This window comes from Panthera leo, chromosome B1 (assembly GCF_018350215.1).
Source record: "Panthera leo isolate Ple1 chromosome B1, P.leo_Ple1_pat1.1, whole genome shotgun sequence".
Lineage (NCBI taxonomy): Eukaryota > Metazoa > Chordata > Mammalia > Carnivora > Felidae > Panthera > Panthera leo.
The window spans coordinates 20,436,351-20,453,542 of record NC_056682.1 but is presented as its reverse complement, the minus strand read 5'-3'; the positions used below and the strand labels follow the sequence as shown (position 1 = coordinate 20,453,542).

Sequence of the window (17,192 nt, the reverse complement as noted above, 5' to 3'; positions counted from 1 at the left end):
ATGCGTATCTTGTTCCCACTGCTGACATCCTAAGCTATTCAAGACCACCCTCATCTAACCTCAGGTCAGATGCACCCAAGTTCCTTTATACCTGATCTGCTGGCCTGTCCATTTACTCTGCAAATGGAGTTTTACTGTCTCCAAAGAAGAGAATTATGAAAGAGCACCAGACTAGGTGTCAAGAGGCCTGAGTATCTAGACATACTTCACTAAACAATAGTGTAACCTCTGGCTAAACGTTTTCCCACTGGGTTTACTTCCTCCTCTGTAAAAATAAGTCACGCTGGTCCCTCAGTGTCTCTTGCAGTTAACAAATCTGGGTTCCCCTGATTTCCTTCTGGGGAAAGTGCCACGGGACAGGCGTTCCCATGACTGGGGGTCAAGGCCACAGCAGCCACATGGGGCCAGTCTGGGCAGCTCCCACAGCCCTGATTGTGGACTCCTCGGTCTTTCCCAGGGATCTCAGGAGCCTCGGGGGCAATCTCTCCCTCAGCGCCTCTTCACCTGGAAAAGAATGCCCCAGTCATCAAGCAGTCTCTCGCTTAATTGAGTTATGTACACAAGTCAACTGAACTTTTCTCTTAGCAGTGCAGGATGCGCAGGCCTGGAACTGGTAGAACAAGTGCAATCACTCAAATTTGGGGGGCGTGCAAATCACAACCAGCATTCCGCCGAGGCCAGGATTTCCTTAAAGGTTTTCTTGTCCAAAGGTGTACGGAATCAAACCGAGGTAGGGTTCACCAGCCCACTCTGCACCCACACTGCCAAGCGGGATACCGTAGACCCCGGAAAGATGCTGCCCCGCACCAGGTGTTCCTAAAAGCCACACCCGCACCTGCGCCACCTCCACCCTGCATGCCCCTCTCCGCGCCCTCCCCTAGAGCTCACTCACCGGCGGCGCATTCTGTGCCACGGCGCAGGTGGCAACCACGGTCAAGAGTACGAAGGTTAGGCGACCCCAGCCCAGCATGGTCCCGGTAGCTCTGAAAGACGCCTGCCGAGGCTGCAAGAAGTACCACCTGAACTCGAAAGCAGGCCTCGCCCCGCCGCCGCGTGACCAGATGCACGGGGCCGCACCAAACGAGACGGGGCGGGGCGAGCGACGAGATGGGGCCAAAAAGAGAGGCTGGGGCTTTTCTGTGTTGCGGCAGGTGTAGCAAGAACAGAAAGCCTTCCGAAAGGAGTGAGGAGCGGGGAGGCCTCGCGATGGGAGTCAGAGCTCGCATGAGGACCACGATATTGGTCGGGCCTCTCCCCCGGTCTCCTGGGCAGTGGTTGGGCCCAGCCAGAGCCCCGCCCCCGGTGGGTGGGGCTCAGGAACTTTTCTCGGGTCGCGCCCTATGGAGGTCCGCGCGCACTTCGGGACCCACTCCGCTGCCGGCTGCGGGGCGACAGAAGCCGGGAGCTCCCGCTCTACTCCGAGCTTGGTGCTACCTGTACGATGTCCCCAAACGGCCCAGGACGAGCTGTTCATTCGGGCTACCCGGTACCAAATGCTCACGAAACGGACCCAACTCACAAGAGTCTCAAAACGCGGAGGCATAACCCGCTACTGCGACTCATTTTTGCACTCTGAGCAGAGCAGGCCCGAAGTGAGTGCGTTTGTTCATCCTGACCGTGGAGTCACTGGACGGGCTCAGTTGTTAGGGGCAGGGAGGGGGGTGGTGGGAGTCTAATCCCCACCGACACTCCGGACTAGGAATTACCCATTTAGCTTTCACCGCAGAGCTGACAAGTGACAGAATTTAGGTTTCAGTTACTTGAGCTTAGACACAGGTGGAATGATCAGGTAGAATTGCAAACCTTCCTTCACTGATGTATTCAGCTACTGAGCAGCTGTTTTCATCTAACTCGTGAAAGCCTTTAGGCTGGCAGAATTGAGCTAAACCCGGGAGGAGGGGGTGTATTCTGTGTTGTTTAGCCTGCACCTGAAAAACAGTTAATTGCTTGTCATTCATACCTTCCATGGACATGATTGTCCTGTTGGATGTTACTTAAAAGTGCGACTGGAACCCCTACCACCCGGATTGCACTTTCTGGTAGAGTCTTTAGGATATCCTAACTAGCATTGTTTTAATGCTTAATGAAGCTTAGAATACTTTCACTAAAATCTTCATTTATTTTTTTCTTGTGTGTGAGAAATTATAATTTTACCCATTTATAATCCTTCCTTAGAAAAATCAATCTTTTTACTTGGAGATTGGGAAATGAGAATTTAATGTTTGGGGCGGGGGGCTGGGGTAGAGAATCTTCTTGTCAGCCTTAAAATACCCAGTTAATTTACCAGCAGAGTAAGTTTGTTGGGAATGGCAGAGTAATTGCAATTTGGGACACTGAAACTATGGCAAACCGTAGGCAAGTTGGGAGAACAAAGAGGGGACTGTTTTTATGGAGGAAAGGAGACAGTTGGAATCTATTTGAATCGAAAGTCCATTGGAGGAGAGCAAGAGTTCGGTTGTGGCCACTACTCATTGTCTGAGTTGTGGGGATAGTAAGAAATTTTCCTTTCTATTACTGGGATAGTAAAGTAAGCTTCTTCCTATTGTGGAAGGTACAGGTAAGCTTTTTCCTCTTGGGGTCTGTAAAAGGTGGGAAGTGGTAGTGTGTGAGAAGTCTCCCTTCAGGACTTCCCAACTCCATTTTAAGTGAGATTTCTTTTGTTCATTTTCACACTCTTTTGAGGAAGTTTGACTTTTGAAACATATCACATGATTAAAGTGGTTCCTGACTGAACAGTGAATAAGCAGATAATAGAAATGTTAATTAATTCAAGAAATATTTGCTATCAGCCTACAATGTACCAAGCATTTCTCCAGACACTGACTGGGGTTAAGCAGGTAACAAAAAAGAAAGTTCTTCCCTCATGAGGCTTACATTCTAGATGAGAAATGGACAATAAATACAATACATAAGAAAGTTCATATAGAATGTTAGAAGGTGATAAATGTTGTAGAGAAAAAGCAGAGTAAGGGGGATCATGAGTGAAGAGAGTCAAGGGCACCTGGGTGGCTCAGTTGGTTAAGCGTCTGACTCTTGTTTGGGTTCAGGTCGTGATCTCATGGTCTGTGAGATCGAGCCCCACATCAGGCTCGGTGCTGGGAGCACTGAGCCTGCTTGGGATTCTCTCTCCTGTCTCTGTGGCCCTCCCCCCCCCTCAAAATAAATAAATAAACATTAAAGAAAAAAGTGGGAAGAATCAGTGTTAAATAAAAGGGACAGAATAGGCATTATTGAGAAGGTAAAGTCTGAATAGAGATTTGGAGGTGAGGGAGTTATCCTGGTGGATGTCTAGGAAAAAAATTTTCCTGAGAGTGGGAGCGACTGGGACAAAAGCTTAAAAAGAGAATGCCTGGCATGTGTGGCTAGGCAGGGAAGGCAGTGTAGGTAGAGCAAAAGGAAGGGAGGGAAAAGAGTGGATAACATCTCTGAAAAGGAGAGTAAGGCAGATTACACAGGCCGTTACCAGCCATTGTAAAGGACTTCAAATATATTGAATTATTTTGGACCTTAAAATCAGTCTGTAGAAGGAGAGGATTCCCATCTTTTAGTGTATAAATAGCTATTTGGTTTGAAGATCATTCACTTTAAATGCCACTGAGGGCACTTTAAACATGTCACCAGATATGTATTTTTTTCCTCTGAGAGGATATTCATTGGTGGTAAGTGGTCTAGCAAAATCAGATTCTTTATGCAAAAAAAAAATATGATGTCAATTGGCATAATATTCTTAGGCACAATTTTTGTATAATTTTGCATTTAACTTTCAAAGGGCTTTTATATACTGTTGATTGTTTTCAAATTAAAAAATTTAAATTCACTCTTCCAAAATATACCATTTTATGCATTTATTTTTTATTTTAGAGAGAGAAAGTGCATACATACATGCAAGTGGGGAAAGGGCAGAGAGAGAGAGGGAGAGAGAGGATCCCAAGCAGGCTCCGCTCTGTCACACAGAGCCTACCTGACGAGGGGCTCAATCTCATGAACTATGAGATCATGACCTGAGCCAGAATCAAGAGTCGGTTGCTTAACCAACTGAGCCACCCAGGTGCCTCCATTTAAAAAAAAATTTTTTTTAATGTTTATTTTTGAGAGAGAGCGTGAGCAGGGGAGGGGCAGAGAGAGACGGAGACACAGAATCCGAAGCAGGCTTCAGGCTCTGAGCTGTCAGCACAATTTATGTGTCAGCATATATATTTTCCTACTCCATTCTTAAGTACTAGAAATATACAAAAAGCCAAGGTGAGGCGTGTAGTCATAGGAAAAAAATTTCCTTGGTTTGCAGCGTACTGATGTATTCACAGAAAATGACATTTAAATGTACAAATAAGTGACTGTGTCAGTGGGAAGAGTGATTCAAATACTGTCTTCACAACAAGCATCACATTTAAGACTTGGATAACCTGTTTAGTATGCAAGAGTCAGTGTAATCAAATTGTTTATCAGAATAGCATGAGTACTTGGCAAGCTGTGGACCTTTCCAAATCTCCTCCTAACATTCCTAGGTTTCTGAGGTGGAGCCTTGATTTAAAGTCTATCTTAGCCTAGTGTTTCAGTTTGAAAAATAAACCTCTTGCCAGAAGTATTTACCATTGAATTAATTAAAAAAAAAAAAAAAAGGCTTACTATATTTAAAAGGTAATCTGAGTTTCCAAACTTAGATTACTGTCTACTTTTCAGGAAGGATTCTAGAGAATAAAAGATGTAAAAAATGGAAAATCGGAGGTCATGCAAAATTGTTACCTGATTTCTTCTCTTCCAGTAGGTTTACCATACTAAGAAAGCTACTTGCTTTGTGTTTTACTTGTATATAGAAAACATATTCGGGGCGCCTGGGTGGCTCAGTCGGTTGGGCGTCCGACTTCAGCTCAGGTCACGATCTTGCGGTCCGTGAGTTCGAGCCCCGCGTCGGGCTCTGGGCTGATGGCTCAGAGCCTGGAGCCTGTTTCCGATTCTGTGTCTCCCTCTCTCTCTGCCCCTCCCCCGTTCATGCTCTGTCTCTCTCTGTCCCCAAAATAAATAAACGTTAAAAAAAATTTTTTTTTTAAATAATAAAAAAAGAAAAAAATATTCAGTCATTACATTCAGCTTAAGGCATTGTGTTACACAACCATGAATTCAGTGCTCACATTGTACCTAATTGTCCTTTCTTACATAGTGTCAAAATAAAATAATTATCTTAATTACCCTTCGCTTTGCAGTTATCTTTCTGTTTGGGAAATATTTTTGATATTTTATTGAATCTTTGATATCTCAGGCATGTTAGAGTTTGAAGAGCCACTTTAAAAAAATCCTTTTGTCCTATTTGTACTTTTTTTTGATTATTCTGACCCAAAAAGTATTTAATTTAGCTCAAATCCAATAATCTCTCATTTTTTTGTTCTGACTTCATATTCTTATGTAGTTCCATTTGCCATAAACCCTTATGGATACCTATTTAATGTTCTGGCCATTAGGAGAAATGTTGTTTCTCCTAGGTTTGTGGTAAATTCATGTATTCTCTCAATACATTTTGAGCACTAGGTGCGGAATAACTCGTGAAAAAATGGCCCTTGCCTTCCTGGGGCTTTCAGTCTTGTGGTAGGGAAAAATGATGATGGAGGGGAAAATGTAAATCAAATGAGTATCTGGAGAACTTTCAGTACATTTAGATCATTTCTCCATACTCATCTCTGGTTTAGTATTGTACATGTTACACTGACCTCAGTTCCACTCCTCCATGATGCAGCAGCCACATGATTTGGATGAGCCTTCTCCTTCTCCTTCTTCTCCCTGGAGGTGGCCCCTGGTTGGCCTGACATTGAGGTTGCCTGCCCTGTCTCTCTTGCCACCGTGCTTGGCTTTGGCTTTAACCATGGAGACTCTTGAATCCAACAGGCCACGGTTTGAAGTTCAAGGTTTTGCTCTATGATTGAGGCAACTGTCCTTTATCTTCTGACAGGAAAAAGGAAGCTAGTAGCCCTCACTGCTACTGGCATGCCTTTGAAATGCTGTGCATTTCAAGGGAGCTGCCTAAGGAGGAACAGATACTGTGGACAGCACAGAGGAGAGATGGACAGAAACTGGGTCATGATGACATTGTTAAGCTGCTAGATCAACGAACCTTGGAGCCTGTCCAATAACTGGACTCTTCATTCATGTGAGCCACTACTCTTCTTTATTATTTAAGCTAGTTCAGGTTGTTTTGCTTGCGAGTTTGTATCTGAGAGCATCCTAATGGATGCACATATTAAAATAGGTATTGCTACCTTCTGAAGAGTGGAGGATTTATTGTAAAAGCTATATAATGCTTAAGTTTTAAGACCTTCTTCACTCACTTGTTCAGTCCTCTTCCAGACTTTTCACTTAATTTCACACTTGTAATTTTATATTCTTTTCCTTAAAGAGGATTATCCAAATTGTATAACCTCTGGCCTCACAACACCTGGATGTACCATCAGATGTTTTGGGGAGGAAATGTCCACCTTTCCCTCTAATTCCTTCCATGCACATCTCCCTAAGAGAGGAGTGGCTTACCTAGTGGGTAAAGAGCTGGAAGGGTCACTGCGCACATGTGGCCTGGCCTCTCCGGCTCTCTCATTTGGATCTGCTTGCCCATAGCTGTACGTTCACTGCAGCAAGCCCCAGGGGACAAGAGTAGAGGGGAATTAGTTGCTGCCTTTGACCACATCTTTCAGAACTGGCACTTGTCCAGCAAAGGTGAAAAATACTGTGTTAACATGATGGCTGTGAAGACTTTGAAGGAAGCATCATGAAGGGCTGGCTGTGCGAGATGTGGAGAGAAGGTAGTCAAGCACTGGAGCCTTTTGCAAGTCCTTGTGTCTGCTACCCCCAGCCCAGCCTCTCGCTGCCTTCAGTCTACACCCCTCATGGTAGAAACTGGCTGCACCCACTGGGGAAGCAGTTTGCATCTGTTCAGGGACCGAGTGCATAAATACATTCCTGTACAGAAAGACTCGGGATCCCATCTCGGCCTTAGGTCCAAGGGTTTTCTCTATTCCAGTTTACTCAGCAATAAAGCTCATATTGATCTCCATTTAATGCCTTTGTATATTTCCTAGACATTTTCACCTGGAAGGTGAGGAGAAAGATCATCACCCTGAAATGACAACAGGAGTCAGCAACAGCAATTACAGTAATTACGTATAAAATGTACTATATGACCAACTAACAGTACCAAGCAAATCCTAAGTGCTATGTGGGAGAATACAAATTCCTGATCTCAGGGGGTCTACAACTGGAAAAGAAAATAGCACTAACATATATACATATCAACTTATGAAGCCAACCACAATTCAAACATTTTATATATGTTCAGTTACTAGACTGAACCATATGAAATTGCCATTTTTGTAGGCTAAAAAGTAGTTAAATGTCAACATTTTCACATGGCCATGCTAATGTTGCCAGCGCCCGACATACTCACAATTATTTGACTCGATTTGGAAGCTGGTGCCATCACACTAGATAGCTGTAGACCTCTGGTGGGCACTGCTTCCCCTCACCCCTTGGAGATTTTTCATACCTGGCTCACTGTCACTCTTTCTAATTTGATTTTCAATATTCTCAGTGACTGCAATATCCACAAAAAACAATTCTTTTAATATTCTGGTTTCTTGACCTCTTGCCTTGCGATGTTCTTGACCTCTATTTTACCTCAGATACCCAATTCCACATTTGTATCTGAGACATTGGAAAACTTACTTCATTTTGCTTAAAAATACCACTGTCTTTGACTCTTCCTCACTGGCACAAGATCTTCAGAAGATCTTGAATATCCTCTTGGTTTTTTCTCATCATTCGACCTCTATATATGGGGTGGCCCAGGGCCGTCTTCAGATGTCTTTCCTTCTTTTCCTCTGCTCACTCTTTATATGATCTCATCCAATCTCATGACATTGATGCCTTCTCTCTATTGATGACTCTCTAATTTATATCACAAGCTCAGACCTATCCCATGAACTCTCATCTGTCTTTTTAACATCATCTACTTTGTATATGTAATAGGTATCTTAAGCTTATCATGTTTAAAAATGAACTTGTGGGGTGCCTGGTGGCTCAGTCGGTTGAACATCAGACTTTAGCTCAGGTTATGATCTCACGGTTTGTGGGTTTGAGCCCCATGTCAGGCTTTGGGATGACAGCGCAGAGCCTGCTTCGGATTCTCTGTCTCCCTCTCTCTCTGCCCCTCCCCTGCTTACACTCCCCCTCTCTCAAAAATGAATAAATATTTTTAAAAAATGAACTCTTTATTTTTTCTGTCCTAATCCACACTGTCCCTATCTCAGTAAATGACAATGCCATTTTCTAGTTGGCTTGGACCAAACCTTTGACTTTTCTCTTTAAAAAAAAATTTTTTTTTAATGTTTGAGAGAGAGAGTGTGTGTGGTGCAAGCAGGGCAGGGGGAAGAGAGAGGGAGACAGAGGATCTGAAGTGGGTTCTGCGCTGACAGCAGAGAGCCTGATGCAGGGCTTGAACTCATGAACCATGAGATCGTGACCTGAGCCGAAGTCGGACACCCAACCGAGTGAGCCACCCAGGCACCCCTGACTTTTCTCTTTCTTACCATACACCCATACACCAGCAAATCCTATTGTGTCTACCTTCAAAATGTATTATATGCAGAATCTGATCACTTCTTACCAGTTCCACTTCTGTCTTGGTCCTAGTTACTCTTGTATGGATTACTATTTAAGCTTGTAATCAGTGTCCGCTTTTTCCCATCATGTAATCTCCACATGAATCAGATCGTCCTCTCCTCCAAACCCTCCAGTGACTTCCTGCCTCACTCAGAATGGCAGCCAGTGTTCTTACCATGGCTCACAAGGCCACTTAGGCCCTGGCTAGCCTGCTACTTCTCTGATCTCATGTCCTTCCAGCTTTGCCTTTTCTCATGATGCTATAGCCACACTGGTCTTCTTTACAGACTTTAAACATGTCAAGTATGCTTCATTTGAGAAACTTGGTACTAACTTCTCCCTCTGTGTAGAGTGTTCTTTCCCAGATACTTGTGTGGTTCACACAAATGCTCAAATAGTCCTTTATGAGGGAAGCCTTCCCACAGCATCATGTATAAGAATCCGTAGGTATTCTTTTTCCCACTTTTTTTAAATTAAATTTTTTTAAATTTAATTTTGAGAGAGAGAGAGAGACAGAGTGTGAGCAGGGGAAGGGCAGAGAGAGAGGGAGAGACAGAATCTGAAGCAGGCTCCAGGCTCTGAGCTGACAGCACAGAGCCCGACGCAGGGCTCGAACTCACTAACTGTGAGATCATGACCTGAGCCAGTCGATGCTTAACCGACTGAGCCACCAGGCACCCCCTCCTTTTTCCCACTTAACCTGACTCCAAACATCATCACCACCTGCTGTTACACATATTTTCTTTTTGTTTAGTTTCTGTCTCCTGGCCAGAATGTAAGCCTCATGAGGGCAGGGATTTTCTTTTGTTTACTGCTTAGTCTCAGCACTTAGAACAGTGTCTGACACATAATAACACTCTATAACAAATAGTTGTTGAATAAAGGAACTGCATTAATATCATATACCAAGTGGTGTCTAAAATAATGTAAGGCATCACCAAATTACAAATGGATTTGTTTCCCCAGAAGCTTTTAAGTTGGGCATTTGGAAATCAATATGCATTTTCCATGCAGATATGAAGGAAGTGCTGTTATTATTTATTCCCATCTTATGGTTGAGAAATCTGAGACTTAGGATAAGTAACTGTGCTTAGGTTTTCCTATTCCAAGTACACCTAACCACTACACTAAATTCCCAGGCCAGATCACAAAACCAATATGTACATCCCATAGTTCTGATATATTCTATAAAAAGGAAGAACTACAATGGAAGACACTTATCTTATACACAAACACCTGTACCCAGAGCCTGGATTGACCTCCCAGCTCTCTAGATGGTTCACTCAATTGCCCCCATTCCTTGATGGTCTTTGCCTTCATCAGCCTTATTGCTTTCTTGCTATCCTCTCTAGCTTTGAGCCCATGGTCCATCATTTCAACTACTCACTTGCCAATATATGAGATGTTTTTGCTTTTTGTCCTTTCATTACCTGTCCCGTAAAACCCCAGCTCTGGATGAATACAACTATCTGTGCTGTGCATCCGCACCAGGCCTGCTGAGTTCTGCTTGACCAATTAAGTATCATTATAAAATCACTATACAAATCTTCTGAGTCCCTAATGCTATATAGCAAGTCTGTGATCTCATGTACTTCATCTGTCCCTTAACAACTCTTTCAAACCCTTTTCCTGAAACTTTGATCATCTACTATTTCTTCCATTATTCTTAGGTTACCTTATCTTCTTCATGATGAAAATCTAAATTTCAGAAGGGAACGACCTCACTTCTCTGCCACCAAATCTCCATACAGGTCTGTACCTATCCCCGACCTTTCTGCTTCTCTTCTGTCACAGTGGGAAGGTTGTCCCTCTTATTTAAGTCCAATCTTTTTACTTGTCTTCTAAGTTCTCACGTCCTTTTTAGGAATATGATGTGATAAATTATGCCTTCTCTCTTGCATTTCCAACTTCTTCTCTCTTGGCTTCTTGACATTAGCATTTAAACATACTCAAATCTCCTCTACGTTAAGAATAAAGTCTCCTTTGGATCCTGTGCTAATCTCACTCTCCTCCATTTGTAGTCAAAGTCCTCAAAAGAGTACTACACTGGAAATTCCCAGACATTGATCCCTAGACAAGTACCAGATTGTCAGGAGATTTTTATGCATTTGTGGTAAAATAGGAAACAAATAAGTTAATGCTGCCCACGTCTACCCGTATAGCCAAATTCGAGATCTATATGTTGGGTCAAAATTACCAATTTTCTCCTTCTAAGAATTGTCTTACACTTTCCAAATATGTAAAATCTTAGTTCTTTTTTTTTTTTTTTTAATTTTCAAGAGAGAGTCAGAGCACTAGCAGGGCAGGGTCAGAAAGAGAGGGAGACACAGAATTCAAAGCAGGCTCCAGGCTCTGGAGCTGTCAGCACACAGCCCAATGCTGGGCTCGACCTCATGAACCATGAGATCATGACCTGAGCCAAAGGTGGACGTTTAACTGGCTGAGCCACCCTGGCGCTTCCAGATTTATCTTTTAAAAACACTCCACTTGTGCTTGAATATTCTATCTTCCTTAGCTCTGTGTTAATTTCTAGAAATAAATTCCAAGAAGGAATAGTTTCTGCATTTTTTGTTTTTCTCTGAATGGTATATATCTCTCTTATGGTAAGTGTATTAGAAGATGGCAAAGAAATTAGTAGTCTTATAAAATCTAACGGAGGCAACTCCATGTGGATAAGAGGTATCCCTCACTAGGTATCAGTTAACTCTGTAAATTATCTTTTGTTGTAGTTCTAAATAATTCACTGCATTTTACAGAATATATGGTCTTTGTTCCCTTTTTTTATTTTTGGAGGCCAACTTTATGGCTAAGCATGAGTCTAATTTTTGCATGTTCTAAATCCCTGAAAGAGTATGAATCCTGTTATGTAAAGTGGTATTTACATATCCCATAGATCACACTTTATGATCATTCCATTCAATTCTCAGAGTTTTGTCTGCTTGATTTATTAATTATTTAGAGAGGTATGCTACAGTAGATTTTCCAGTTTCTCTTTGTGGTTCTCAAAGTTTTGCTTATATATTTTAAGGCTGTTATTAGATGTGTATAAGTTTAGAACCATTTTATCTTCAAAGTGAAAAGCCTCTTTATCACTGTATAGTAACCTGATTTATATAGTAATTTCTTTTGAATTTGTAGTTATCACAGCCAAAAATGTTAGAATATCTTTTTTCCATTATTTGATTTTATGAATTCTTATGTCCCTTTAAGCAATTTTTGCTTGACATTTAAACATCCATTTGAAAAATTTTGGAGTGCTTGGCAAATTTACATTCATTGTGAATGTAACACATTACGTGATTTCTCCTATTTTTCTTTTCCTTTTTAAATTTCTTTTGGATTAATTTTTTCCCCTTTTTGTTGGAGAATATATATTCTTTGCCTCTTCTTTCACTGGTGACCCTAAGTATTTTAATTTGCCTACTTAACAGAGTATAAAGTTAACATTTTTTTTTCATCTCTTAAACATATCTAAGACCTTGTAATAGTTTGTCCAGTGCCCCTCTCCCTGTCAATAACATCCTATTTTTGTCTAATTTTTAGTTTTAACATCCCTTCTACAAATTATTATGTTTTTAAGTGTTTATTTTTGAAAGAGGGAGAGCAAGGGAGGGGCAGAGAGAGAGAGAGAGAGAGAGAGAGAGAGAATGAGAGAATCCCAAGCAGGCTCTGCACTAATGAGACTGACACTGGGCTCAATCTCACCACCCTTAGCCGAAATCAAGATCATGACCTGAACTGAAATCAAGAGTCGGACGCTTAACCGACTGAGTGCCATCCAGGTGTCTCTAAGTATTATTGTTTTTAATACATTTTGCTTAGCCTCACCCGTATCTTTGGTATCTTTGCTTGTCATTTCGTCTCACATCTCTGACCTTCCTTCTGGGATCATTTTTCTTATGCCTAGATTTTCTCTGTTGTAATTTCTTTTAATAGTGATCTATTGGTAATAAATTTTGTTTTAATGTCAAGAATGTCTTTATTTTGCTTTAGGGTTTTTTGCCTATTGAGATAATTTAATAAAGGATATCATTCTAGGTTGACAATTATTTGTCTCAGCTCACAGAAGATACTCTTCCACTGTCTTTTGGCTTCCTATCTGCTGGTGAGAAGTCAGCAGTCTGCTGATTGGCCATACTTTTTGGGTGATTACTCCTTACTTTCTAGCTGTTTTTAAGACAAAACGTTTTTCTGTCTAGTTCTGCAGTTTCACCACAATGTGTTTAAGCATGTATCTTTGTTAATATCATTCACAGGGATTCCAAGATCTGGTGTCTGAAAAATTCTGTTATTATCTCTATTACCTCTTTCCCATTCTGTTACCATCTTTTTATACTTCAATCGGACATATATTAGACATTTTCATTATATTCTGTGTGTCTCTTGATCTTTACTTCATCATATAGGCCATGTCCTTGTCTGTGAGCTGTACTTGGGGCCGATTATTCAGATATATCCTAGTTGATTCTGTCTGGCTTTGATGTTTAACGCATTGCTGAATTTTTAGTTGTTTTTTATTTTTTGATGTTATTATTTTTTCATATCTGCTTAGTCTTTTTATTATGTCATATTTCCTACTTATATTTGGGAGTTTTACTTCTTTAAACATGTAAGTATATTTAATATTCTACATTTGGTATTTTTAAGTGTTCTTTTTGTTTCTCTTGGCTCTAATGGTAGTTTGCTTCTCTGTGTATGTTTAATTTTGACTGTGAGCTTATTTTCTTTGAAAAAAAATTTTTGGTACGATTTAAGATCAGAAAAACAGAACCAACTGAGTATTTTAAATTGAATTCTCTCCTTGAGACTTTTGTTCTCTTTTAAAATAAGTAGTAGTGTGATTCAGAGTCACAGACCCATCTGAAGTCAGCTTATGGTTACATCTCAAGACACTTTTTCCTTCCATTCTACTCAGTGCCAAACAAAACATTTCTTTGTACCCCTGTTTGTGCAATAAGATTTTTCATTGGCTGTTACCTTTGAAGGTACAGTCCTTTGTAGTCATAGATTCCCTCTTGGATGAATACAGGCACCTACATCCTGTATCTTGGGCTCTTGTCGAGGGAAAAGCTCAACGTCTCCAGGAATTGGTACAACTTTCAGGTCAGAGTGGGCTTGGTATACATTCTTCTCTGATGTTCCTGCTTTTTATTTGTTTGGTATTATCTATAGATTCCTTTCTTTGATATGGATGAGTGACGTTTAAAAAGATATTTAGCGGCCCCTGAGTGGCTCAGTCAGTTGAGTGTCCAACATCGGCTCAGGTCATGATCTCAGTTAGTGGGTTCGAGCCCTGCGTTGGGCTCTTTCTTGACAGCTCAGAGCCTGGAGCCTGCTTTGGATTCTGTGTCTCCCTCTCTCTCTGCCCCTCCTCTGCTTGTGCTCTCTCTCAAAAATATATAAACTTAAAGAAAGATACATAAAAATATTTTATCCACTGCATTAGTTGTTTTACTAAGGAGTGCCATTCATGGTATCTCAGCTATCATACTTCTGAAAGTGGCAGCCCACGTTTTGTAAAATCAAGGTGAAACACTTCCCCTTCTCTTGGGTTTAACATGAGGGAGATGAAAAATCCCAGGAAAGAGAGAGAAAGAGAAAGGAAGAAAGAAGTCTGTGCATTTAATACTTATTAGTTTCAGACCCTGTGTAGTTCAATGGTAGGTAGATGAGCACCACTCCCCTCGGTTCCTGGGTAGGAGCTGCAAGAGTGGGGCTGGGGAAGAGAAGAAAGAATAGTGAGAGTGTTCGTAGGCATGTTAAGAGGACGTTTCATCTTTCATTGCATTTACACCATATGGCAAATTTGTCAGTAGTTTTCTAATATTAAAGAGGAAACTTTGGATCCTCATTACAGTAGGAACTGGGCGAGATTTCAAATTTCTAAGACATATTTGTTAGAAAAGAAAATGTTAGCATTGGGTTGAAAAATGGCACTTTATAGTTCTTTGAATGCAGGAACTTAAATAATACAATGTATTAAAAAGAAAACAATTAGATTTAGAAATAAGACACTAAATTCAAGAAAAGAAAATTAAATCTATTAATAGCAGAGGGCATGGCACTGAGAAAGTATATTGCAAAACATTTTAAATGAAAAGTGCACTGGGTAAAGGGATGCTCTTGGAGGGTCACTCAGAGATAGAGATCAGGATTTCCAATCTCAGAAGACAGTGAAGCAAAAGCGCAATGTTTAACCCAGCTGGGCTGCAGTTAAAGTGGAGTGAGAGATCAGCTGGGCCGAGAGGACAGAATTTTTAAGGCAGATGAAAGAAAGGTGGCAACGTGAATGCTGGAGTCAGTGAAACCAAGATGGGAGACCCCATGAAGACAGACTGTGAGCCAGGTTTCAGGTGGGTCTGGACGCTTAAGAGCAGAGGGGAACTGCAATGATAATGGGTGTGGATGGTAAGCCCTTCACAGCCTGAGTTGATGGTGGGGAAATGAGAAGTTTCAAAACTGATACTTGGGGCCATGGTATATGATTCTCCAACTATGGGTGCGCTGGAATGAAAGCTGAATTCAGCTTGGGAAAAACCAGAAGGGGCATTTTCATGGGAGAATTAAGTGGAAACTTTGGTTTACCCTTCTACTAAATGCTTAAGTCTTTGTCCATTTTCCTGTATTCTGGAAAGGACACACACAATGGTGTGGAATGAAGCTACCGGAGTAAAAGGAATGTGGGAAAACAAAGTTGGTAGTCACAGGTGGAGAGGTAAAAGCAGCAGGGCTGGGATACATAGAGGGCCTGCTGGAGAGGATTTCTGGACTTAAAATGAAGAACAAGGGAACGTGCCAGAATGTTCTGTTTGCGTAGGCAGTTGGGGAAATTATTTTTCTAAACAACATGAAACTGCTGTGTGCAAGCTGATTTAAACTAGCATTTAGGATCGAGGTGCTGTAGAACAGCCTAGGTTGGACTCAAGTCTACTGGTCTTTCCTACATAAGCACCACACTTCAGAAAGTCATTTTACACATACAGGTGAAACCAAACTGAATGAATGCTGATTGGCTGCTAAACTGTTACCTTAGTTTTAAGTTCTCCTGAACCTAGGTATATCCCTGGGGTTTTTCTGCTGTCAGTTAAAAAGCAAACGAACAAAAAACCCTTGGAGGAATATATTTAGTAGCAGAATAAGAAAATAGGGATGAATACTTATACAAACATAAAGTATAATACAGAAAAAGAAAAAACAAGACATTGGGAGCTTAAAGCACTGCTTTTTTTTTTTTTCCCCCCCTCCTATGTGATTGACTGTAGCCATACAACTTAATTTTGTCCAGTGGCAGTTAGGGAACTAAGGTTAGAAGTCATGACTTGATTCCCTACCATGGCATCTACTTTTATTCAGGTTTCCAACTTTTTAAAGGAATAAAGAGGTATGCTTTGTTTTTTTCCTTACAGTTCCACTTAGTATCTAAGGACCAGAATTAGGAAATTGCATGATGGAAAAATAAACACTAACAAGTAGGGCTACACCCCTTTTGCTCTATTAGCAGCACTCAGAACAGGATTGCAAAACCTCATTAGATTTGCGAAACACTCTAAGAGAAATGAACACCTGAAGATTTTAATTTAAAAGTCCTGGCTATGCACTCTGAAAAAATATTTTTAAAAGGATTTTTTAAATGTTTTATTTATTTTATATATAGAGAGAGATAGAGGAGAGAGGCAGAGAGAAAGGGAGACACAAAATCCGAAGCAGGCTCCAGTTTCTGAATTAAGCACAGAGCCCAATGCAGGGCTTGAACCCACGAACAGTGAGATCATGACCTGAACCGATGTGTGTGACAGCAATTTGGAGATGGTAAAAAAGTGAGTCAGTGAACTTGAAGATAGAAAAATTGAAATAATCTAATCTTAAATGTGAGCAGTCAAAAAAAAAAAAAATTGGATGTGGGGAGCTTTTTCTTTGGTCAATGTTTTTATTTTTTTATTATATATAACCTTTTTGATAAGGCTACTAGGCTGATAAATCAGGGGAATGCTTGGCCAGAACACATCTTGATTTTTACAGTGCACTTGACTTTGAATGTGGAGCAGATGACAATATTTAGATGCATTTATTCTTGACCCCTGCTACTCTGCCAGATTGACTTCAGTCCTGTAACGGGGAGATGAATATAATACAATGACACAAATAGGAAAGAACACTTATCAGTTGCCTGAGAATCACCGCTGTCCTCCTTCAGGAGCGTATAAACTCCATGAGGGCAGCCAGTGTATATTTTTAACCTGTACCTTCCTTCCCAGTTGCCAGGACCTGTAACTAGTTCTGCTCTCTGGACTGGGGGAAGCATGAGGGTGAGCACGGTGACAGGGAATCCAGTCTCAGGTACCAAGACACTATTGGAGGCAAGACTTTAATTTCTTGAGTGAGTGTTTCTGAAAGTGTAGTTCAGATCACCTGCTTCAGAATTACCTGGACTTTTGGTTAAAATGTCAATTTTGGGATATAATTCTAGACTTGCTAAGCAGGCAAGGGTAGGTCTTGGAAATCTGCAGGTACCCTATGCAATTCTTATTTCTAGGGGTTGGGGGCTGGCAAAG

At 41.2% G+C, this 17,192-nt stretch overlaps 1 protein-coding gene across 3 annotated transcripts in view; it reads right to left on the bottom strand.

Moving 5' to 3' along the window:
• ASAH1 (N-acylsphingosine amidohydrolase 1) overlaps window positions 1-1,170 on the bottom strand; it is a 50,464-nt gene extending 49,294 nt beyond the window's left edge. For 2 of the 3 annotated variants that reach the window (XM_042934352.1, XM_042934353.1), the window contains exon 1: window positions 893-1,170. In XM_042934352.1, the coding sequence (XP_042790286.1) occupies window positions 893-970 (78 nt within the window). In that variant the 5' untranslated portion in view covers window positions 971-1,170. The remainder of the gene's footprint in view (window positions 1-892) is intronic. The other variant, XM_042934354.1, reaches the window with a different exon arrangement.
• Between the last annotated feature and the right edge of the window lie 16,022 nt (window positions 1,171-17,192).